This window comes from Babylonia areolata, chromosome 19, assembly GCF_041734735.1.
Source record: "Babylonia areolata isolate BAREFJ2019XMU chromosome 19, ASM4173473v1, whole genome shotgun sequence".
NCBI lineage: Eukaryota > Metazoa > Mollusca > Gastropoda > Neogastropoda > Buccinidae > Babylonia > Babylonia areolata.
In genome coordinates, this window is record NC_134894.1 from 455,001 (window position 1) to 480,228 (window position 25,228).

General features: G+C 45.7%; 1 protein-coding gene across 1 annotated transcript in view; it reads right to left on the reverse strand.

The window, feature by feature from the left end:
- Positions 1-25,228, reverse strand: part of LOC143293346 (uncharacterized) — an 86,581-nt gene that overhangs the window by 55,519 nt on the left and 5,834 nt on the right. Inside the window, exons 2-5 of the mRNA XM_076604124.1 lie at positions 6,831-6,969; positions 6,306-6,420; positions 2,272-2,350; positions 576-729 (exon numbers count right to left, since the gene is read on the reverse strand). Coding sequence (XP_076460239.1) covers positions 576-729; positions 2,272-2,350; positions 6,306-6,420; positions 6,831-6,969 — 487 coding nt within the window. The remainder of the gene's footprint in view (positions 1-575; positions 730-2,271; positions 2,351-6,305; positions 6,421-6,830; positions 6,970-25,228) is intronic.

A 25,228-nucleotide genomic window follows, 5' to 3' on the forward strand; every position in this document is an offset into this window, starting at 1 on the left:
ACCACACACAGGGACACAGTGACACAGGGGACACACAGGGACACAGTGGACACACACAGGGACACAGTGACACAGGGGCCACACACAGTGACACAGGGACACAGTGACACAGGGGACACACAGGGACACAGGGGACACACAGGGACACAGGGACACAGGGGCCACACACAGGGACACAGTGACACAGGGACCACACACAGGGACACAGTGACACAGGGGACACACACAGGGACACAGTGACACAGGGGCCACACACAGTGACACAGGGACACAGTGACACAGGGGACACACAGGGACACAGGGGACACACAGGGACACAGTGACACAGGGGCCACACACAGTGACACAGGGGACACACAGGGGCACAGTGACACAGGGACACAGGGGACACACACAGGGACACAGGGACACAGGGGACACACAGGGACACAGTGGACACACACACAGGGACACAGTGACACAGGGGCCACACACAGTGACACAGGGACACAGTGACACAGGGGACACACAGGGACACAGGGGACACACAGGGACACAGTGACACAGGGACACAGGGGACAGATAGAGGCACTGACGGACAGCAGCCAGGCCGGCCATGTTGGAGGAGGTGGAGGTGAGGATAGCGTCACAGCGCTCCCTGCTGAGCCTGCTCTGCTGGGCTGACTCTGGAGTGGCCTCCCCTTGTCCTACTTCCTGCTGCTGTAGCAGGTGGTTTCCCAGGTCAGCCAGCTGTCCACACATCACCATCATCGTTGTCTTCATCATCACTGTCATCATTATCACCATCATCGTTGTCTTCATCATCACTGTCATCATTATCACCATCATCGTTGTCTTCATCATCACTGTCATCATTATCACCATCATCCGTCATCATTATCACCATCATCGTTGTCTTCATCATCACTGTCATCATTATCACCATCATCGTTGTCTTCATCATCACTGTCATCATTATCACCATCATCGTTGTCTTCATCATCACCGTCATCATTATCACCATCATCCGTCATCATTATCACAATCGTCGTTGTCTTCATCATCACTGTCATCATTATCACAATCATCGTTGTCTTCATCATCACTGTCATCATTATCACCATCATCGTTGTCTTCATCATCACCGTCATCATTATCACCATCATCCGTCATCATTATCACAATCGTCGTTGTCTTCATCATCACTGTCATCATTATCACCATCATCGTTGTCTTCATCATCACCGTCATCATTATCACCATCATTGTTGTCTTCATCATCACTGTCATGATTATCACCATCATCGTTGTCTTCATCATCACCGTCATCATCATCACCATCGTCGTTGTCTTCATCATCACTGTCATCATTATCACCATCATCGTTGTCTTCATCATCACCGTCATCATTATCACCATCATCCGTCATCATTATCACCATCGTCGTTGTCTTCATCATCACTGTCATCATTATCACCATCATCGTTGTCTTCATCATCACTGTCATCATTATCACCATCATCGTTGTCTTCATCATCACTGTCATCATTATCACCATCATCGTAGTCTTCATCATCACCGTCATCATTATCACCATCATCCGTCATCATTATCACAATCGTCGTTGTCTTCATCATCACTGTCATCATTATCACCATCATCGTTGTCTTCATCATCACCGTCATCATTATCACCATCGTCGTTGTCTTCATCATCACTGTCATCATTATCACCATCATCGTTGTCTTCATCATCACTGTCATCATTATCACCATCATCGTTGTCTTCATCATCACTGTCATCATTATCACCATCATCGTTGTCTTCATCATCACCGTCATCATTATCACCATCATCGTTGTCTTCATCATCACTGTCATCATTATCACCATCATCGTTGTCTTCATCATCACCGTCATCATTATCACCATCATCCGTCATCATTATCACCATCGTCGTTGTCTTCATCATCACTGTCATCATTATCACCATCATCGTTGTCTTCATCATCACTGTCATCATATCATCATCATCACTGTTATCACCATCATCGTTGTCTTCATCATCACTGTCATCATATCATCATCATCACTGTTATCACCATCATCGTTGTCTTCATCATCACTGACAGACAGACAGGTGACAGACAGACCAGGTAACAGACAGACAGACCAGGTGACGGACAGACCAGGTGACGGACAGACAGACCAGGTGACAGACAGACAGACCAGGTGACAGACAGACCAGGTGACAGACGGACAGACCAGGTGACAGAGACAGGCAGACACTGACCTGAACCCACTGTTGGCCTGATGCACACAGTCCCATCAGGATGAGGCGATGGTCTGACGTCACTCCCGCCAACACTGTTCTGTACACAACACACACATTGTTCTGTACACACCACACACACTGTTCTGTACACACCACACACACTGTTCTGTACAAACCACACACACACTGTTCTGTACACACCACACACATTGTTCTGTACACACCACACACACTGTTCTGTACACACCAAACACAACACACACTGTTCTGTATGTACCTCACACATTGTTCTGTACACAACACACAACACACACAGTGTTCTGTACACACCACACACATTGTTCTGTACACAAAACACACACTGTTCTGTACACACCACACACATTGTTCTGTACACACCACACACATTGTTCTGTACACAACACACACACTGTTCTGTACACACCACACACATTGTTCTGTACACACCACACACATTGTTCTGTACACAACACACACGCTGTTCTGTACACACCACACACACTGTTCTGTACACACCACACCACACACACTGTTCTGTACACACCACACACACTGTTCTGTACACAACACACACACTGTTTTGTACACACCACACACACTGTTCTGTACACACCACACACATTGTTCTGTACACACCACACACCACACACACTGTTCTGTACACACCACACACATTGTTCTGTACACACCACACAAACTGTTCTGGACAGACCACACACACTGTTCTGTACACACCACACACATTGTTCTGTACACACCACACACCACACACACTGTTCTGTACACACCACACACATTGTTCTGTACACACCACACACCACACACACTGTTCTGTACACACCACACACACTGTTCTGTACACACCACACACATTGTTCTGTACACACCACACACCACACACACTGTTCTGTACACACCACACACATTGTTCTGTACACAACACACACTGTTCTGTACACATCACACACCACACACACTGTTCTGTACACACAACACACCACACACACTGTTATGTACACACCACACCACACACATTGTTCTGTACACACACACCACACACTGTTCTGTACACACACACCACAAACATTGTTCTGTACACACCACACAAACTGTTCTGTACACACCACACACATTGTTCTGTACACACCACACACATTTTTCTGTACACACCACACCACACACACTGTTCTGTACACACAACACACACTGTTCTGTACACACCACACACACTGTTCTGTACACAACACACACTATTCTGTACACACAACACACACTGTTCTGTACACACCACACACACTGTTCTGTACACACCACACACATTGTTCTGTACACAATACACACATTGTTCTGTACACAATACACACATTGTTCTGTACACAACACACACACTGTTCTGTACACACCACACACATTGTTCTGTACACACCACACACACACTGTTCTGTACACACCACACCACACAAACTGTTCTGTACACACCACACACATTGTTCTGTACACAACACACACTGTTTTGTACACACCACACACATTGTTCTGTACACACCACACAAACTGTTCTGTACACACCACACACACTGTTCTGTACACACCACACACATTGTTCTGTACACACCACACACCACACACACTGTTCTGTACACACCACACACATTGTTCTGTACACAACACACTGTTCTGTACACATCACACACCACACACACTGTTCTGTACACACAACACACCACACACACTGTTATGTACACACCACACCACACACATTGTTCTGTACACACACACCACACACACTGTTCTGTACACACACACCACAAACATTGTTCTGTACACACCACACAAACTGTTCTGTACACGCCACACACATTGTTCTGTACACACCACACACATTTTTCTGTACACACCACACCACACACACTGTTCTGTACACACAACACACACTGTTCTGTACACACCACACACACTGTTCTGTACACACCACACACCACACACACTGTTCTGTACACAACACACACACTGTTCTGTACACACCACACACATTTTTCTGTACACACCAAACACAACACACACTGTTATGTACACAACACACTGTTCTGCACACAACACACCACACACACACTGTTCTGTACACACAACACACCACACACACACTGCTCTGTACTCACAACACACCACACACACTGTTCTGTACACACCACACACACACACACATTGTTCTCTGTAAACACCACACACATTTTTCTACACACAACAAACACAACACGCACTATTCTGTACACAACACACCACACACACACTGTTCTGTACACACCACACACACTGTTCTGTACAAACTACACACTACACACACTGTTCTATACACACCACACACACTGTTTTGTACACACCACACACCAGACACATTGTTCTGTACACACCACACACCACACACATTGTTCTGTACACACACACCACACACACTGTTCTGTACACACACACCACACACATTGTTCTGTACACACCACACACCATACACACTGTTCTGTACACACCACACACATTGTTCTGTACACACCACACACCACACACGCTGTTCTGTATACACCACACACATTGTTCTGTACATACAACACACCACACACACTGTTCTGTACACACACACCACACACATTGTTCTGTACACACCACACACACTGTTCTGTACACACCACACACACTGTTCTGTACACACCACACACATTGTTCTGTACATACAACACACCACACACACTGTTCTATACACACCACACACCTTGTTCTGTACACACCACACACCACACACACTGTTCTGTACACACCACACACATTGTTCTGTACACACCACACACCACACACACTGTTCTGTACACACCACACACCACACACACTGTTCTGTACACACCACACACCTTGTTCTGTACACACCACACACCACACACCCTGTTCTGTACACACTACACACATTGTTCTGTACACACCACACACCACACACGCTGTTCTGTACACACCACACACCTTGTTCTGTACACACCACACACCACACACACTGTTCTGTACACACCACACACATTGTTCTGTACACACCACACACACCACACACTGTTCTGTACACACCACACACCTTGTTCTGTACACACCACACACCTTGTTCTGTACACACCACACACCACACACACTGTTCTATACACACCACACACATTGTTCTGTACACATCACACACGCTGTTCTGTACACACCACACACCTTGTTCTGTACACACCACACACCACACACAGTTCTGTACACACCACACACATTGTTCTGTACACACCACACACACCACACACTGTTCTGTACACACCACACACATTGTTCTGTACACACCACACACACTGTTCTGTACACACCACACACCTTGTTCTGTACACACCACACGCCACACACACTATTCTATACATACAACACACCACACACACTGTTCTGTACACACCACACACCACACACACTGTTCTGTACACACCACACACCACACAAACTGTTCTGTACACAACACATTACAAACACCCTGTTCTGTACACAACACATTCAACACACACTGTTCTGTACACAACTCACACACTGCTCTGTACACACACATATGAGATACAACAGACCTACAGGCAACAAATGAACAGACATAGACAGGCAGGCAAGCATGCAGACAGACACAGACAGTTGGAGAGACAGAAATATACAGACACACAGACAGACAGTCAAAGAGACAGACAGGCAGGCAGGCAGACAGACACAGACACACAGGCAGACAGACACACAGACAGACAGACACACAGGCAGACAGACAGACACACAGGCAGACAGACAGACACACAGGCAGACAGACACACAGACAGACACAGACACACAGGCAGACAGACAGACACAGGCAGACACACAGACAGACAGACAGACAAACAGACACACAGACACACAGGCAGACAGACACACAGGCAGACAGACACACAGGCAGACAGAAGACAGACACACAGGCAGACAGACAGACAGACACAGGCAGACAGACCAACCTGTTGTTGGGAGCCAGTCCCAGTGGTGACCACTGCAGAGAGGTCCAGCAGGATGCCACAGGTTCTTTCCCCACCTGGCTGTACGTCCACCTCTGTTTCACCTCCCTCTGTACACCTGGCCACCACACACACACACACACACACACACACCTGTCATCTGTACACCACAGGTTCTGTCCCCACCTGGCTGTACATCCACCTCTGTCTCACCTCCCTCTGTACACCTGGCCACCACACACACACACACACACACACACACACACACACACCTGTCATCTGTACACCACAGGTTCTGTCCCCACCTGGCTGTACATCCACCTCTGTCTCACCTCCCTCTGTACACCACACACATACACACACACACACACACATACACATACACACACATACACATGCACACACATATATTGGGCAAAAACCACACACACACACACACACACACACACACACACACACACACACACACACTGACAGCCACACAATGTGTCCATCATGGTGTCGCTGTCAGCTGTCAGTATGACTCACCTGGGGAAGCCCCCTGCACGTGTTGTCGCAGCTGAGCCCAGGGATCAGGTGTGGGCGCCAGGTCAGCCACAGAGTACTGCACTTTGACACTGACCTCCGACCCTTTGAATGAACTCTGACCACCAAACACATCTAACTTCTGTGGACATATAACAAAACCGTTTTTTGTCAAACACCTGTTCACATATCTCCCAATAAAACTAAAAACTTAAAGCAATATAATAAAGCCATGTTTATGCTCAATATTAAATAATCACCGTCATACCATCACACACATCAAATAATGTTGCCTCTGTCAATATTACCTCAGCCAAGAATCCATCTATATAAGACAAGTCTCACATGTTCTGGCGGATATTTATGATATACTTCATCTTTTGATGAGTGCAGTGATCATATGTTTCTGTGTCATATGGTGACAGCACTGGATTCTCGCCCCAATTTCCTGAGTTCTATCCCCTGTTTCCATGTCAACACCTGGTAGTTCCGTCCCATTTCCATGTCAACAACTGGTAGTTTCATCTCCTGCTTCCATGTCAACACCTGGTAGTTCCATCCTGTTTCTGTGTCAACACCTGGTAGTTCCATCCTGTTTCTGTGTCAACACCTGGTAGTTCCATTCCCTGTTTCCATGTCAACACCTGGTAGTTCCATCCCCTGTTTCCATGTCAACACCTGGTAGTTCCATCCTGTTTCCATGTCAACACCTCGTAGTTCCATCCCCTGTTTCCGTGTCAACACCTGGTAGTTCCATCCCCTGTTTCCGTGTCAACACCTGGTAGTTCCATTCCCTGTTTCCATGTCAACACCTGGTAGTTCCATCCCCTGTTTCTGTGTCAACACCTGGTAGTTCCATCCCCTGTTTCTGTGTCAACACCTGGTAGTTCCATCCCCTGTTTCCGTGTCAACACCTGGTACTTCCAACCTGTTTCCATGTCAACACCTGGTAGTTCCATCCTGATTCTGTGTCAACACCTGGTAGTTCCATCCTGTTTCTGTGTCAACACCTCGTAGTTCCATCCTGTTTCCATATCAACACCTGGTAGTTCCATCCCCTGTTTCCATGTCAACACCTGGTAGTTCCATCCCCTGTTTCTGTGTCAACACCTGGTAGTTCCATCCTGTTTCTGTGTCAACACCTGGTAGTTCCATCCTGTTTCCATATCAACACCTGGTAGTTCCATCCCCTGTTTCCATGTCAACACCTGGTAGTTCCATCCCCTGTTTCCATGTCAACACCTGGTAGTTCCATCCCCTGTTTCTGTGTCAACACCTGGTAGTTCCATCCCCTGTTTCTGTGTCAACACCTGGTAGTTCCATCCCCTGTTTCTGTGTCAACACCTGGTAGTTCCATCCTGTTTCTGTGTCAACACCTGGTAGTTCCATCCTGTTTCCATGTCAACACCTGGTAGTTCCATCCCCTGTTTCCATGTCAACACCTGGTAGTTCCATCCCCTGTTTCTGTGTCAACACCTGGTAGTTCCATCCTGTTTCTGTGTCAACACCTGGTAGTTCCATCCCCTGTTTCTGTGTCAACACCTGGTAGTTCCATCCTGTTTCTGTGTCAACACCTGGTAGTTCCATCCCCTGTTTCCATGTCAACACCTGGTAGTTCCATCCTGTTTCCATGTCAACACCTCGTAGTTCCATCCTGTTTCCATGTCAACACCTGGTAGTTCCATCCCCTGTTTCTGTGTCAACACCTGGTAGTTCCATCCCCTGTTTCTGTGTCAACACCTGGTAGTTCCATCCCCTGTTTCTGTGTCAACACCTGGTAGTTCCATCCCCTGTTTCCATGTCAACACCTGGTAGTTCCATCCCCTGTTTCTGTGTCAACACCTGGTAGTTCCATCCCCTGTTTCCATGTCAACACCCGGTAGTTCCATCCCCTGTTTCCATGTCAACACCTGGTAGTTCCATCCCCTGTTTCTGTGTCAACACCTGGTAGTTCCATCCCCTGTTTCTGTGTCAACACCTGGTAGTTCCATCCCCTGTTTCCATGTCAACACCTGGTAGTTCCATCCCCTGTTTCCATGTCAACACCTGGTAGTCTCATCCCCTGTTTCCGTGTCAACACCTGGTAGTTCCATCCCCTGTTTCCATGTCAACACCTGGTAGTTCCATCCCCTGTTTCTGTGTCAACACCTGGTAGTTCCATCCCCTGTTTCTGTGTCAACACCTGGTAGTTCCATCCCCTGTTTCTGTGTCAACACCTGGTAGTTCCATCCCCTGTTTCCATGTCAACACCTGGTAGGTTCAGGGTGCACATTTTTCCAGTCTCCCAGGTCAACATGTGTGCAGACCTGCTAGTGCCTGAACCACCTTCATGTGTATAAGCACACAGATCAGATATGCACATTAAATATCCTGTAATCCATGTCAGCATTCAGTGGGTTGTGGAAACAAGAACATACCCAGCATACCTACTTCAGGAAACAGTATGGCTGCCGAAACAGGGTTTTTAAAAAAAAAGAAAAAAAAAGCAGTCACCACGTTAACAGTTGCATGTCTGTTCTGTGTGTGTGTGTGTGTGTGTGTGCGTGTTTGCGTGTGTGTGTGTGTGTGTGTGTGTGTGTGTGTGTGTGTGAGTGTGTGAGTGTGTGTGCGTGTGTGTGTGTGTGTGACATCTGAGTGACACAGGAAACGAATGACAAACACCCAGGTTGGCAGCCAGTTGTGCAAATGATTGTGACCAAGGATAGGTGCTGTATAAGTATCCATATCATCGTCATTGTCATCATCATCATCATCATCATCATAATTATCCTCATCATCATCATCATTATCCTCATCATCATCATTATCATCCTCCTCCTCATCATCATCATCATTATCCTCATCATCACCATCATCTAAACTTAATATGAACTCCAGTTATAGTGTCTTCAAAAGACTATCACACATATCAAATAACAGAAGAAAGTTTTATGAATCAATGTAATAATTCTGTATAAAAGAAAAAAAATATCTATATTCAATGTCCTTGCATCTCTCTCCCTGTGGAGCTCTCTGTAATATCACCCCTTTCTCTTGCTGCCCTCCCTCCTTTCACTGTGTATCTCTGTGTATCTCTCTCTATCTCACCCCTTTCTCTCTCTCTTGCTGCCCTCCCTCCTTTCACTGTGTATCTCTCTCTATCTCACCCCTTTCTCTCTCTCTTGCTGCCCTCCCTCCTTTCACTGTGTATCTCTGTGTATCTCTCTCTATCTCACCCCTTTCTCTCTCTCTTGCTGCCCTCCCTCCTTTCACTGTGTATCTCTGTGTATCTCTCTCTATCTCACCCCTTTCTCTCTCTCTTGCTGCCCTCCCTCCTTTCACTGTGTATCTCTGTGTATCTCTCTCTATCTCACCCCTTTCTCTCTCTCTTGCTGCCCTCCCTCCTTTCACTGTGTATCTCTGTGTATCTCTCTCTATCTCACCCCTTTCTCTCTCTCTTGCTGCCCTCCCTCCTTTCACTGTGTATCTCTGTGTATCTCTCTCTATCTCACCCCTTTCTCTCTCTCTTGCTGCCCTCCCTCCTTTCACTGTGTATCTCTGTGTATCTCTCTCTCTGTATCTCTCCCCTTTCTCTCTTGCTGCCCTCCCTCCTTTCACTCTCTCTCTGTATCTCTCCCCTTTCTCTCTTGCTGCCCTCCCTCCTTTCACTCTCTCTCTGTATCTCTCTGTGTCTATCTCTCTCTGTATCTCACCCCTTTCTCTCTCTCTTGCTGCCCTCCCTCCTTTCACTCTCTCTCTCTGTATCTCTCTGTGCATCTCTCTCTCTCTCTCTCTCTGTATCTCACCCCTTTCTCTCTCTCTTGCTGCCCTCCCTCCTTCACTCTCTCTCTGTATCTCTCTGTGTATCTCTCTCTCTCTCTGTATCTCTCTGTGTATCTCTCTCTCTCTGTATCTCTCTGTGTATCTCTCTCTCTCTCTCTGTATCTCTCTCTCTCTCTGTATCTCACCCCTTTCTCTCTCTCTTGCTGCCCTCCCTCCTTCACTCTCTCTCTGTATCTCTCTGTGTATCTCTCTCTCTCTGTATCTCACCCCTTTCTCTCTCTCTTGCTGCCCTCCCTCCTTCACTCTCTCTCTGTATCTCTCTGTGTATCTCTCTCTCTCTGTATCTCTCTGTGTATCTCTCTCTCTCTCTCTCTGTATCTCTCTCTGTATCTCTCTCTCTCTCTCTGTATCTCACCCCTTTCTCTCTCTCTTGCTGCCCTCCCTCCTTCACTCTCTCTCTGTATCTCTCTGTTTCTGTGCATCTCTCTCTGTATCTCACCTCTTTCTCTCTCTTGCTGCCCTCCCTCCTTCACTCTCTCTGTATCTCTCTGTTTCTGTGCATCTCTCTCTGTATCTCTCTGTTTCTGTGCATCTCTCTCTGCATCTCACCTCTTTCTCTCTCTTGCTGCCCTCCCTCCTTCACTCTCTCTGTATCTCTCTCTCTGTTTCTGTGCATCTCTCTCTGTATCTCTCTCTCTGTTTCTGTGCATCTCTCTCTGCATCTCACCTCTTTCTCTCTCTTGCTGCCCTCCCTCCTTCACTCTCTCTCTGTATCTCTCTCTCTGTTTCTGTGCATCTCTCTCTGTATCTCACCTCTTTCTCTCACTCTTGCTGCCCTCCCTCCTTCACTCTCTCTGTATCTCTCTCTCTCTGTTTCTGTGCATCTCTCTCTGTATCTCACCTCTTTCTCTCTCTCTTGCTGCCCTCCCTCCTTCACTCTCTCTGTATCTCTCTCTCTCTCTGTTTCTGTGCATCTCTCTCTGTATCTCTCTCTCTCTGTTTCTGTGCATCTCTCTCTGTATCTCTCTCTCTCTGTTTCTGTGCATCTCTCTCTGTATCTCTCTCTCTGTTTCTGTGCATCTCTCTCTGCATCTCACCTCTTTCTCTCACTCTTGCTGCCCTCCCTCCTTCACTCTCTCTGTATCTCTCTCTCTGTTTCTGTGCATCTCTCTCTGCATCTCACCTCTTTCTCTCTCTCTTGCTGCCATCCCTCCTTCACTCTCTCTCTTTTCTTGTCTCACTTCCTTCTTTCACTCTCTCGTTCATGTGTGTGTGCATAGAAAGGTTAAAAGTTGAACCATGACTTCCCAAATTACTTTGTGGAAAACAAAGACATCTGGGCTTGGATTTATTATATATGTATGTTTAAATGTGTGTGTGTGTGTGTGTGTGTGTGTGTGTGTGTGTGTGTGTGTGTTCATAAAATCAGGGCTACCACTGAGGAAAATGAAAAATTCTGAAATTCTACGGAGGTCCAGAACATGTTTTAAATCAATATTCAAAATGTTGCAATCTGACACAAATCGGAGCACATCTATAGCCCTTTGCTGCCATCATAAATCTACAATCCACACAGCACAAAGTGGAGCACATCTATAGCCCTTTGCTGCCATCATAAATCTACAATCCACACAGCACAAACTGGAGCACATCTATAGCCCTTTGCTGCCATCATAAATCTACAATCCACACAGCACAAACTGGAGCACATCTATAGCCCTTTGCAGCCATCATAAATCTACAATCCATATAGCACAAATTGGAGCACATCTATAGCTCTTTGCTGCCATCATAAATCTACAATCCACACAGCACAAATTGGAGCACATCTATAGCCCTTTGCTGCCATCATAAATCTACAATCCACACAGCACAAACTGGAGCACATCTATAGCCCTTTGCTGCCATCATAAATCTACAATCCACACAGCACAAACTGGAGCACATCTATAGCCCTTTGCTGCCATCATAAATCTACAATCCACACAGCACAAAGTGGAGCACACCTATAGCCCTTTGCTGCCATCATAAATCTACAATCCACACACAGCACAAATTGGAGCACATCTATAGCCCTTTGCTGCCATCATAAATCTACAATCCACACAGCACAAATTGGAGCACATCTATAGCCCTTTGCTGCCATCATAAATCTACAATCCACACAGCACAAAGTGGAGCACATCTATAGCCCTTTGCTGCCATCATAAATCTACAATCCACACAGCACAAATTGGAGCACACCTATAGCCCTTTGCTGCCATCATAAATCTACAATCCACACAGCACAAATTGGAGCACATCTATAGCCCTTTGCTGCCATCATAAATCTACAATCCACACAGCACAAATTGGAGCACATCTATAGCCCTTTGCTGCCATCATAAATCTACAATCCACACAGCACAAATTGGAGCACACCTATAGCCCTTTGCTGCCATCATAAATCTACAATCCACACAGCACAAATTGGAGCACACCTATAGCCCTTTGCTCCCATCATAAATCTACAATCCACACACAGCACAAATTGGAGCACATCTATAGCCCTTTGCTGCCATCATAAATCTACAATCCACACAGCACAAATTGGAGCACACCTATAGCCCTTTGCTCCCATCATAAATCTACAATCCACACAGCACAAATTGGTGCACTTCTATAGCCCTTTGCTGCCATCATAAATCTACAATCCACACAGCGCAAATTGGAGCACATCTATAGCCCTTTGCTGCCATCATAAATCTACAATCCACACAGCACAAATTGGAGCACATCTATAGCCCTTTGCTGCCATCATAAATCTACAATCCACACACAGCACAAATTGGAGCACATCTATAGCCCTTTGCTGCCATCATAAATCTACAATCCATATAGCACAAATTGGAGCACACCTATAGCCCTTTGCTGCCATCATAAATCTACAATCCACACAGCACAAATTGGAGCACATCTATAGCCCTTTGCTGCCATCATAAATCTACAATCCATATAGCACAAATTGGAGCACACCTATAGCCCTTTGCTGCCATCATAAATCTACAATCCACACAGCACAAATTGGAGCACATCTATAGCCCTTTGCTGCCATCATAAATCTACAATCCACACAGCACAAATTGGAGCACACCTATAGCCCTTTGCTGCCATCATAAATCTACAATCCACACACAGCACAAATTGGAGCACATCTATAGCCCTTTGCTGCCATCATAAATCTACAATCCACACAGCACAAATTGGAGCACATCTATAGCCCTTTGCTGCCATCATAAATCTACAAACCACACAGCACAAATTGGAGCACATCTATAGCCCTTTGCTGCCATCATAAATCTACAATCCACACAGCACAAACTGGAGCACATCTATAGCCCTTTGCTGCCATCATAAATCTACAATCCACACACAGCACAAACTGGAGCACATCTATAGCCCTTTGCAGCCATCATAAATCTACAATCCATATAGCACAAATTGGAGCACATCTATAGCTCTTTGCTGCCATCATAAATCTACAATCCACACAGCACAAATTGGAGCACATCTATAGCCCTTTGCTGCCATCATAAATCTACAATCCACACAGCACAAATTGGAGCACACCTATAGCCCTTTGCTGCCATCATAAATCTACAATCCACACAGCACAAATTGGAGCACACCTATAGCCCTTTGCTGCCATCATAAATCTACAATCCACACAGCACAAACTGGAGCACATCTATAGCCCTTTGCTGCCATCATAAATCTACAATCCACACAGCACAAATTGGAGCACATCTATAGCCCTTTGCTGCCATCATAAATCTACAATCCACACAGCGCAAATTGGAGCACATCTATAGCCCTTTGCTGCCATCATAAATCTACAATCCACACACAGCACAAATTGGAGCACATCTATAGCCCTTTGCTGCCATCATAAATCTACAATCCATATAGCACAAATTGGAGCACACCTATAGCCCTTTGCTGCCATCATAAATCTACAATCCATATAGCACAAATTGGAGCACACCTATAGCCCTTTGCTGCCATCTTAAATCTACAATCCATATAGCACAAATTGGAGCACACCTATAGCCCTTTGCTGCCATCATAAATCTACAATCCATATAGCACAAATTGGAGCACACCTATAGCCCTTTGCTGCCATCATAAATCTACAATCCACACACAGCACAAATTGGAGCACATCTATAGCCCTTTGCTGCCATCATAAATCTACAATCCATATAGCACAAATTGGAGCACACCTATAGCCCTTTGCTGCCATCTTAAATCTACAATCCACACAGCACAAAGTGGAGCACACCTATAGCCCTTTGCTGCCATCATAAATCTACAATCCACACAGCACAAAGTGGAGCACATCTATAGCCCTTTGCTGCCATCATAAATCTACAATCCATACAGCACAAAGTGGAGCACATCTATAGCCCTTTGCTGCCATCATAAATCTACAATCCACACAGCACAAATTGGAGCACATCTATAGCCCTTTGCTGCCATCATAAATCTACAATCCACACACAGCACAAATTGGAGCACATCTATAGCCCTTTGCTGCCATCATAAATCTACAATCCACACAGCACAAACCGGAGCACATCTATAGCCCTTTGCTGCCATCATAAATCTACAATCCACACAGCACAAATTGGAGCACATCTATAGCCCTTTGCTGCCATCATAAATCTACAATCCACACAGCACAAACTGGAGCACATCTATAGCCCTTTGCTGCCATCATAAATCTACAATCCACACAGCACAAAGTGGAGCACACCTATAGCCCTTTGCTGCCATCATAAATCTACAATCCACACAGCACAAATTGGAGCACATCTATAGCCCTTTGCTGCCATCATAAATCTACAATCCACACAGCACAAAGTGGAGCACACCTATAGCCCTTTGCTGCAATCATAAATCTACAATCCACACAGCACAAATTGGAGCACATCTATAGCCCTTTGCTGCCATCATAAATCTACAATCCACACAGCACAAAGTGGAGCACACCTATAGCCCTTTGCTGCCATCATAAATCTACAATCCATACAGAGCACCTCCAATGTTTCATCTACTGGAATGAAAATGGCATTGATACATACCAGCACTTCTCAGTTTTCACCTTCACAGCTTCAGTCTGACAGTAACAACATTCCCAGTTATCATTCTAAACAAATATTGTTTTTTTAGAGTCTTTTTTTCTGCACTGAATGACAGTCTTTTTTCGCTGAATCTCATTTTTATTTTTTGCTGAAATCCACAAATTTGATGGCACTGTATTTGTCTGCAATTCATTTTGTTCTTGTTTTTGTTTTTCACTATTTGGTGTGTGAGTGCTTATTTCATTACTCTTTTTTTTTCTTTCTTTTTTTTTTTAAGTTCTTGACTAAGTGTCTTTGTTACATCATCTGTGAAATCAAACTGAGTTGGTAAAAAAAAAACCTGACAAATCTGTAACATGATGTTTCAAGCTGAGCTTTGAATCAACAAGAATCCTATTTTCTTTAAACACAGAAGAGTATAAGGAGGAGACATGTTGCAAAATGAAAAGACAAGATAATGTTTTATCTATAAAAAAAAAGAAAAAAAAGAAAAACCACACACACAACTGGTGCACTTTTCAAGAACTCTAAAAGGTGCTGGTGACCTCTTTGGCAGTACTGATTTCAGTGCTGTGTGCCAGCATCATGGCACTCACCACTAACATGGCGTCTGGGTTAGGTGACACAATGGTTAAGACACTTATAATAATAATAATAATGATTATCATTATTATTACAGCAATGGACATTTATCGGCATATTTTTTCCAGAAATTCTGCTCAAAGCACTTTACATTTCATTGCCCCCTCCTCCTTCTCCTACCCTCCACAACCCCCCTCCTCCTTCCTCTACCCTCCACAACCCCCCTCCTCCTTCCTCTACCCTCCACAACCCCCCTCCTCCTTCTCCTACCCTCCACAACCCCCCCCCCATCCTCCTCCCTCTACCCTCCACAACCCCCCTCCTCCTTCTCCTACCCTCCACAACCCCCCTCCTCCTTCTCCTACCCTCCACAACCCCCCCACAACCCCCCTCCTCCTTCTCCTACCCTCCACAACCCCCCTCCTCCTTCTCCTACCCTCCACAACCCCCCTCCTCCTTCTCCTACCCTCCACAACCCCCCTCATCCTTCCTCTACCCTCCACAACCCCCCCCATCCTCCTCCCTCTACCCTCCACAACCCCCCCCCCATCCTCCTCCCTCTACCCTCCACAACCCCCCCCCCATCCTCCTCCCTCTACCCTCCACACCCCCCCCCCATCCTCCTCCCTCTACCCTCCACAACCCCCCCCCCCCCCATCCTCCTCCCTCTACCCTCCACAACCCCCCTCATCCTTCCTCTACCCTCCACAACCCCCCCCCCCATCCTCCTCCCTCTACCCTCCACAACCCCCCCCCCCCATCCTCCTCCCTCTACCCTCCACAACCCCCCCCCCCATCCTCCTCCCTCTACCCTCCACACCCCCCCTATCCTCCTCCCTCTACCCTCCACAACCCCCCCCCTCCCTCTTCCTCTACCCTCCACACCCCCCCCCATCCTCCTCCCTCTACCCTCCACACACCCCCCCATCCTCCTCCCTCTACCCTCCACAACCCCCCCCCTCTTCCTTCCTCTACCCTCCACAACCCCCCCCCCCCATCCTCCTCCCTCTACCCTCCACAACCCCCCCCCCCTCCCTCTTCCTTCCTCTACCCTCCACAACCCCCCCCCTCCCTCTTCCTTCCTCTACCCTCCACAACCCCCCCCTCCCTCTTCCTTCCTCTACCCTCCACAACCCCCCCCTCCCTCTTCCTTCCTCTACCCTCCACAACCCGCCCCCCCTCCCTCTTCCTTCCTCTACCCTCCATAACCCCTCCTCCCTCCTCCTTCCTCTACCCTCCACAACCCCCCCCCTCCTTCCTCTACCCTCCACAACCCCCCCCCTCCTTCCTCTACCCTCCCCCCCCCTCCTCCTTCCTCTACCCTCCACAACCCCCCCCCCCTCCTTCCTCTACCCTCCACAAACCCCCCCCCCTCCTTCCTCTACCCTCCCCGCCCTCCTCCTTCCTCTACCCTCCACAACCCCCCCCCCCTCCTTCCTCTACCCTCCACAACCCCCCCCCTCCTTCCTCTACCCTCCCCCCCCTCCTCCTTCCTCTACCCTCCACAACCCCCCCTCCTCCTTCCTCTACCCTCCAAACCCCCCCCTCCTCCTTCCTCTACCCTCCCCCCCCTCCTCCTTCCTCTACCCTCCACAACCCCCCCTCCTCCTTCCTCTACCCTCCACAACCCCCCCCTCCTCCTTCCTCTACCCTCCACAACCCCCCCCCTCCCCTCCACCCCCACACATACACAGAGAAACATGCCAACATTATAAACCACTAACCCACCCATGATGCCCTGTACAAAACACATTCCTGCAACACGCACTCACGCATGCACACGCACACTCCCAAGCACCCCACCAAACACACAAATGGCAAACAGCTTCCCCAAAGTAAAGCATGCATTTAGAACCAGATCATACAAAGGCTGGTACTGGAAAAATTACTGTTGTTGGAAAAGATATGTTTTCAGAGCAGGCTTAAAGGAATTCAGCGAGGCAGAAGGTTGCAAATTTTCTGACAGTTTGATCCAAATGAGGGGGCCTGGAAAGAGAAAGATCTGTGACCCTGTTTCTTCTTTTCTACAACAGGAATTTTAATGGCCTGGTAGAATAAAGGTGACAGCTGGTAGTAGGTACACTTCAAGGAGGTCAGAGAGGTAGCCACGACCACTGCTCCACAGGGCAGAAAACATCAGAGCAGCCAGTAAAGAGAGTGAAAGAGAGAAATAACATGTTCCAATCTGGATGATCTGACAATAAGTCGAGCAGCATTGTTCTGAACTATTTGGAGTTAGTAAAGTGAAGTTTTTGGAATGCCAGCAAAAACAAGTGACATAATCAATCCTGGACAAAACAAAAACTTAGACTAATGTTGTTTTGGTTTCTTCCATAGACAAGTAATAGCAAATGGAATAAATCTTTGCAACTGGAAGATAAGGTGATTTCCAAATGTTACAAATATGTTGTTGAAAGGACAGACTGTGGTCAAGACTGACACCAAGGCTCCTCACTGACTGGTCAAGACTGACACCAAGGCTCCTCACTGACTGTGGTCAAGACTGACACCAAGGCTCCTCACTGACTGTGGTCAAGACTGACACCAAGGCTCCTCACTGACTGTGGTCAAGACTGACACCAAGGCTCCTCACTGACTGGTCAAGACTGACACCAAGGCTCCTCACTGACTGGTCAAGACTGACACCAAGGCTCCTCACTGACTGGTCAAGACTGACACCAAGGCTCCTCACTGACTGGTCAAAACTGACACCAAGGCTCCTCACTGACTGTGGTCAAGACTGACACCAAGGCTCCTCACTGACTGTGGTCAAGACTGACACCAAGGCTCCTCACTGACTGGTCAAGACTGACACCAAGGCTCCTCACTGACTGTGTGGTCAAGACTGACACCAAGGCTCCTCACTGACTGGTCAAGACTGACACCAAGGCTCCTAACTGACTGTGGTCAAGACTGACACCAAGGCTCCTCACTGACTGGTCAAGACTGACACCAAGGCTCCTCACTGACTGTGGTCAAGACTGACACCAAGGCTCCTCACTGACTGCAAGTCAGGAACAGCAAAGCTGTGTACAATACCTGGCAGAAGAATGAGGGAGAGACAGTTGTTAAAAAATTTGGGGGGAGGCAGGCAAGCAACAGTTGTCTATTCAGCATTCAGACGTAATTTGTTTAAGATCATCCAAGACTTCCAATCTGCTGTACACTCTTGCATGTGTATCATCAGTTGATCAGTTTCAGCAACAGAAGCCACCTGATAGTGTTGTCAGCAAAACTCTATCCACCAATACAGTGTCCACCAGGATAGTGTTGTCAGCAAAACTCTATCCACCAATACAGTGTCCACCAGAATAGTGTTGTCAGAAAACTCTATCCACCAATACAGTGTCCACCAGGATAGTGTTGTCAGAAAACTCTATCCACCAATACAGTGTCCACCAGGATAGTGTTGTCAGCAAAACTCTATCCACCAATACAGTGTCCACCAGGATAGTGCTGTCAGCAAAACTCTTTCCACCAATACAGTGTCCACCAGGATAGTGTTGTCAGCAAAACTCTATCCACCAATACAGTGTCCACCAGGATAGTGTTGTCAGCAAAACTCTATCCACCAATACAGTGTCCACCAGGATAGTGTTGTCAGCAAAACTCTATCCACCAATACAGTGTCCACCAGGATAGTGTTGTCAGAAAACTCTATCCACCAATACAGTGTCCACCAGGATAGTGCTGTCAGCAAAACTCTATCCACCAATACAGTGTCCACCAGGATAGTGTTGTCAGAAAACTCTATCCACCAATACAGTGTCCACCAGGATAGTGTTGTCAGCAAAACTCTATCCACCAATACAGTGTCCACCAGGATAGTGTTGTCAGCAAAACTCTATCCACCAATACAGTGTCCACCAGGATAGTGTTGTCAGAAAACTCTATCCACCAATACAGTGTCCACCAGGATAGTGTTGTCAGAAAACTCTATCCACCAATACAGTGTCCACCAGTATAGTGTTGTCAGCAAAACTCTATCCACCAATACAGTGTCCACCAGGATAGTGTTGTCAGAAAACTCTATCCACCAATACAGTGTCCACCAGGATAGTGTTGTCAGAAAACTATCCACCAATACAGTGTCCACCAGGATAGTGTTGTCAGAAAACTCTATCCACCAATACAGTGTCCACCAGGATAGTGTTGTCAGAAAACTCTATCCACCAATACAGTGTCCACCAGGATAGTGTTGTCAGAAAACTCTATCCACCAATACAGTGTCCACCAGGATAGTGTTGTCAGAAAACTCTATCCACCAATACAGTGTCCACCAGTATAGTGTTGTCAGAAAACTCTATCCACCAATACAGTGTCCACCAGGATAGTGCTGTCAGCAAAACTCTATCCACCAATACAGTGTCCACCAGGGTCTGCGCTTGATTCATCTTCTTGCCCTTTCTCCAAAGTTGGACTGGGACCAAACTGAGTGACCAGTCATTCATATCAGACAAGAAACTGAGGTCCGTTCGACAGCCATATTCTCTCAAAATACTATGAAATTTTTACCTTCAGGGAAATGCTATCAATTTCCCAAACTGAAAACTCTTGGAACCCAAAATAATTTTATACCCCAGTAAATTCAGTTGTTAAATAATTAGTTTATCTTCAAACATGACCATTTTTATCGCTGGTCCCTCTGTGTGTGTGTGTGTGTGTGTGTGTGTGTGTGTGTGTTGTGTGTGTGTGTGTGTGTGTGTGTGTGTGTGTGTGTGTGTGTGTATTGATGCAAGCTAAATGTGAATCAAATATTGTTTATTAATTTTAGATACTGTTGAATAGCCTGGTTTTAATCATGTATGTCTTTTGTTTTAATTACAGTATGATATATACTTCTGTATGTCTTTGTTTTAATTACAGTATGATATATACTTCTGTATGTCTTTGTTTTAATTACAGTATGATATATACTTTTGTATGTCTTTGTTTTAATCACAGTATGATATATACTTTTGTATGTCTTTGTTTTAATTACAGTATGATATATACTTCTGTTCTCTTACTATGCTCGTCACATTGTTGATTTGTTATTACTGCATGAGATTAATTAACATTAACTTTCTAAATGCATTCATTCTGAATGACTGTGACAGTATATGATCATTACATGTGTATGATTGTGATTATTAAATGAAAGGTTCACATCAACTCAGCATTTTAGCTTTTTATATTTTATAGTATTTATATTGAGTGACTGTGATTCTCACAAGTTGTTTACGCAGCATGGACCACACATGAATTTCTCTTACTGAGATAATAAAGTATTGTGTGTCTGTATCTAAGACAAGACTGTTGTGCTCAGGCAAAATTCTGTGGAAGAAATCGGCAGTGATGGGTTTTCCTTCACAAATATATACATGCACTCAAGGCCTGACAAGTGCATTGGGTTATGCTGCTGTCGGACATCTGCCAAGCAGATGTGGTGCTGTGTATGGATTTGTCCAAACGCAGTGATACTTACTTGAAAAAGTGAAACTGAATGACACCAGACAAAGGGGTGGTTTACATGATACATGGAAAGGGACCAAGAAGGCATGCTTTTTCTGAAATGGGATAAGTGGCTACGTATAGCTGTGTGTCCATCAAGTCAGTGTCACTGTTTATCACACTACTGCAGGTGAATCCTACATATAACTGTGTCCATCAAGTCAGTGTCACTATTTATTTCACTACTGCAGGTGAATCCTACGTGTTACTGTGTCCATAAGTCAGTGTCACTGTTTATCACACTACTGCAGGTGAATCCTACGTGTTACTGTGTCCATCAAGTCAGTGTCATTGTTTATCACACTACTGCAGGTGAATCCTATATGTAACTGTGTCCATCAAGTCAGTGTCACTGTTTATCACTCTACTGCAGGTGAATCCTACGTGTTACTGTGTCCATCAAGTCAGTGTCACTGTTTATCACACTACTGCAGGTGAATCCTACGTGTTACTGTGTCCATCAAGTCAGTGTCACTGTTTATTACACTGTTGCAGGTGAATCCTACATGTTACTGTGTCCATCAAGTCAGTGTCACTGTTTATCACACTACTGCAGGTGAATCCTACGTGTTACTGTGTCCATCAAGTCAGTGTCACTGTTTATCACACTGTTGCAGGTGAATCCTACGTGTTACTGTGTCCATCAAGTCAGTGTCACTGTTTATCACACTGTTGCAGGTGAATCCAGGGTTACGTGTAACTGTGTGTCCATCAAGTCAGTGTCACTGTTTATTACACTGTTGCAGGTGAATCCTATATGTAACTGTGTCCATCAAGTCAGTGTCACTGTTTATTACACTGTTGCAGGTGAATCCTACATGTAACTGTGTCCATCAAGTCAGTGTCACTGTTTATCACACTGTAGCAGGTGAATCCTACATATAACTGTGTCCATCAAGTCAGTGTCACTGTTTATCACACTGTTGCAGGTGAATCCTACATGTAACTGTGTCCATCAAGTCAGTGTTACTGTTTATTACACTGTTGCAGGTGAATCCTATATGTAACTGTGTCCATCAAGTCAGTGTCACTGTTTGTCACACTGTTGCAGGTGAATCCTACATGTAACTGTGTCCATCAAGTCAGTGTCACTGTTTATCACACTGTTGCAGGTGAATCCTACATGTAACTGTGTCCATCAAGTCAGTGTCACTGTTTATCACACTACTGCAGGTGAATCCTACATGTAACTGTGTCCATCAAGTCAGTGTCACTGTTTATCACACTGTAGCAGGTGAATCCTATATGTAACTGTGTCCATCAAGTCAGTGTCACTGTTTATCACACTACTGCAGGTGAATCCAAGGTTACGTGTAACTGTGTGTCCATCAAGTCAGTGTCACTGTTTATCACACTGTTGCAGGTGAATCCTATATGTAACTGTGTCCATCAAGTCAGTGTCACTGTTTATTACACTGTTGCAGGTGAATCCTATATGTAACTGTGTCCATCAAGTCAGTGTCACTGTTTATCACACTGTTGCAGGTGAATCCTACATGTAACTGTGTCCATCAAGTCAGTGTCACTGTTTATCACACTGTTGCAGGTGAATCCTACATGTAACTGTGTCCAAGTCAGTGTCACTGTTTATCACACTACTGCAGGTGAATCCTACGTGTTACTGTGTCCATCAAGTCAGTGTCACTGTTTATCACACTGTTGCAGGTGAATCCTACATGTAACTGTGTCCATCAAGTCAGTGTCACTGTTTATCACACTGTAGCAGGTGAATCCTACATGTAACTGTGTCCATCAAGTCAGTGTCACTGTTTATCACACTGTTGCAGGTGAATCCTACATGTAACTGTGTCCATCAAGTCAGTGTCACTGTTTATCACACTGTTGCAGGTGAATCCTACATGTAACTGTGTCCATCAAGTCAGTGTCACTGTTTATCACACTGTTGCAGGTGAATCCTACATGTAACTGTGTCCATCAAGTCAGTGTCACTGTTTATCACACTATTGCAGGTGAATCCTATATGTAACTGTGTGTCCATCAAGTCAGTGTCACTGTTTATCACACTGTAGCAGGTGAATCCTATATGTAACTGTGTCCATCAAGTCAGTGTCACTGTTGATCACACTATTGCAGGTGAATCCTATATGTAACTGTGTCCATCAAGTCAGTGTCACTGTTTATCACACTGTTGCAGGTGAATCCTACATGTAACTGTGTGTCCATCAAGTCAGTGTCACTGTTTATCACACTGTTGCAGGTGAATCCTACATGTAACTGTGTCCATCAAGTCAGTGTCACTGTTTATCACACTGTTGCAGGTGAATCCTATATGTAACTGTGTCCATCAAGTCAGTGTCACTGTTTATTACACTGTTGCAGGTGAATCCTATATGTAACTGTGTCCATCAAGTCAGTGTCACTGTTTATCACACTGTTGCAGGTGAATCCTACATGTAACTGTGTCCATCAAGTCAGTGTCACTGTTTATCACACTGTTGCAGGTGAATCCTACATGTAACTGTGTCCAAGTCAGTGTCACTGTTTATCACACTACTGCAGGTGAATCCTACGTGTTACTGTGTCCATCAAGTCAGTGTCACTGTTTATCACACTGTTGCAGGTGAATCCTACATGTAACTGTGTCCATCAAGTCAGTGTCACTGTTTATCACACTGTAGCAGGTGAATCCTACATGTAACTGTGTCCATCAAGTCAGTGTCACTGTTTATCACACTGTTGCAGGTGAATCCTACATGTAACTGTGTCCATCAAGTCAGTGTCACTGTTTATCACACTGTTGCAGGTGAATCCTACATGTAACTGTGTCCATCAAGTCAGTGTCACTGTTTATCACACTGTTGCAGGTGAATCCTACATGTAACTGTGTCCATCAAGTCAGTGTCACTGTTTATCACACTATTGCAGGTGAATCCTATATGTAACTGTGTGTCCATCAAGTCAGTGTCACTGTTTATCACACTGTAGCAGGTGAATCCTATATGTAACTGTGTCCATCAAGTCAGTGTCACTGTTGATCACACTATTGCAGGTGAATCCTATATGTAACTGTGTCCATCAAGTCAGTGTCACTGTTTATCACACTGTTGCAGGTGAATCCTACATGTAACTGTGTGTCCATCAAGTCAGTGTCACTGTTTATCACACTGTTGCAGGTGAATCCTACATGTAACTGTGTCCATCAAGTCAGTGTCACTGTTTATCACACTGTTGCAGGTGAATCCTATATGTAACTGTGTCCATCAAGTCAGTGTCACTGTTTATTACACTGTTGCAGGTGAATCCTATATGTAACTGTGTCCATCAAGTCAGTGTCACTGTTTATTACACTGTTGCAGGTGAATCCTATATGTAACTGTGTCCATCAAGTCAGTGTTACTGTTTATCACACTACTGCAGGTGAATCCTACATGTAACTGTGTCCATCAAGTCAGTGTTACTGTTTATCACACTGTTGCAGGT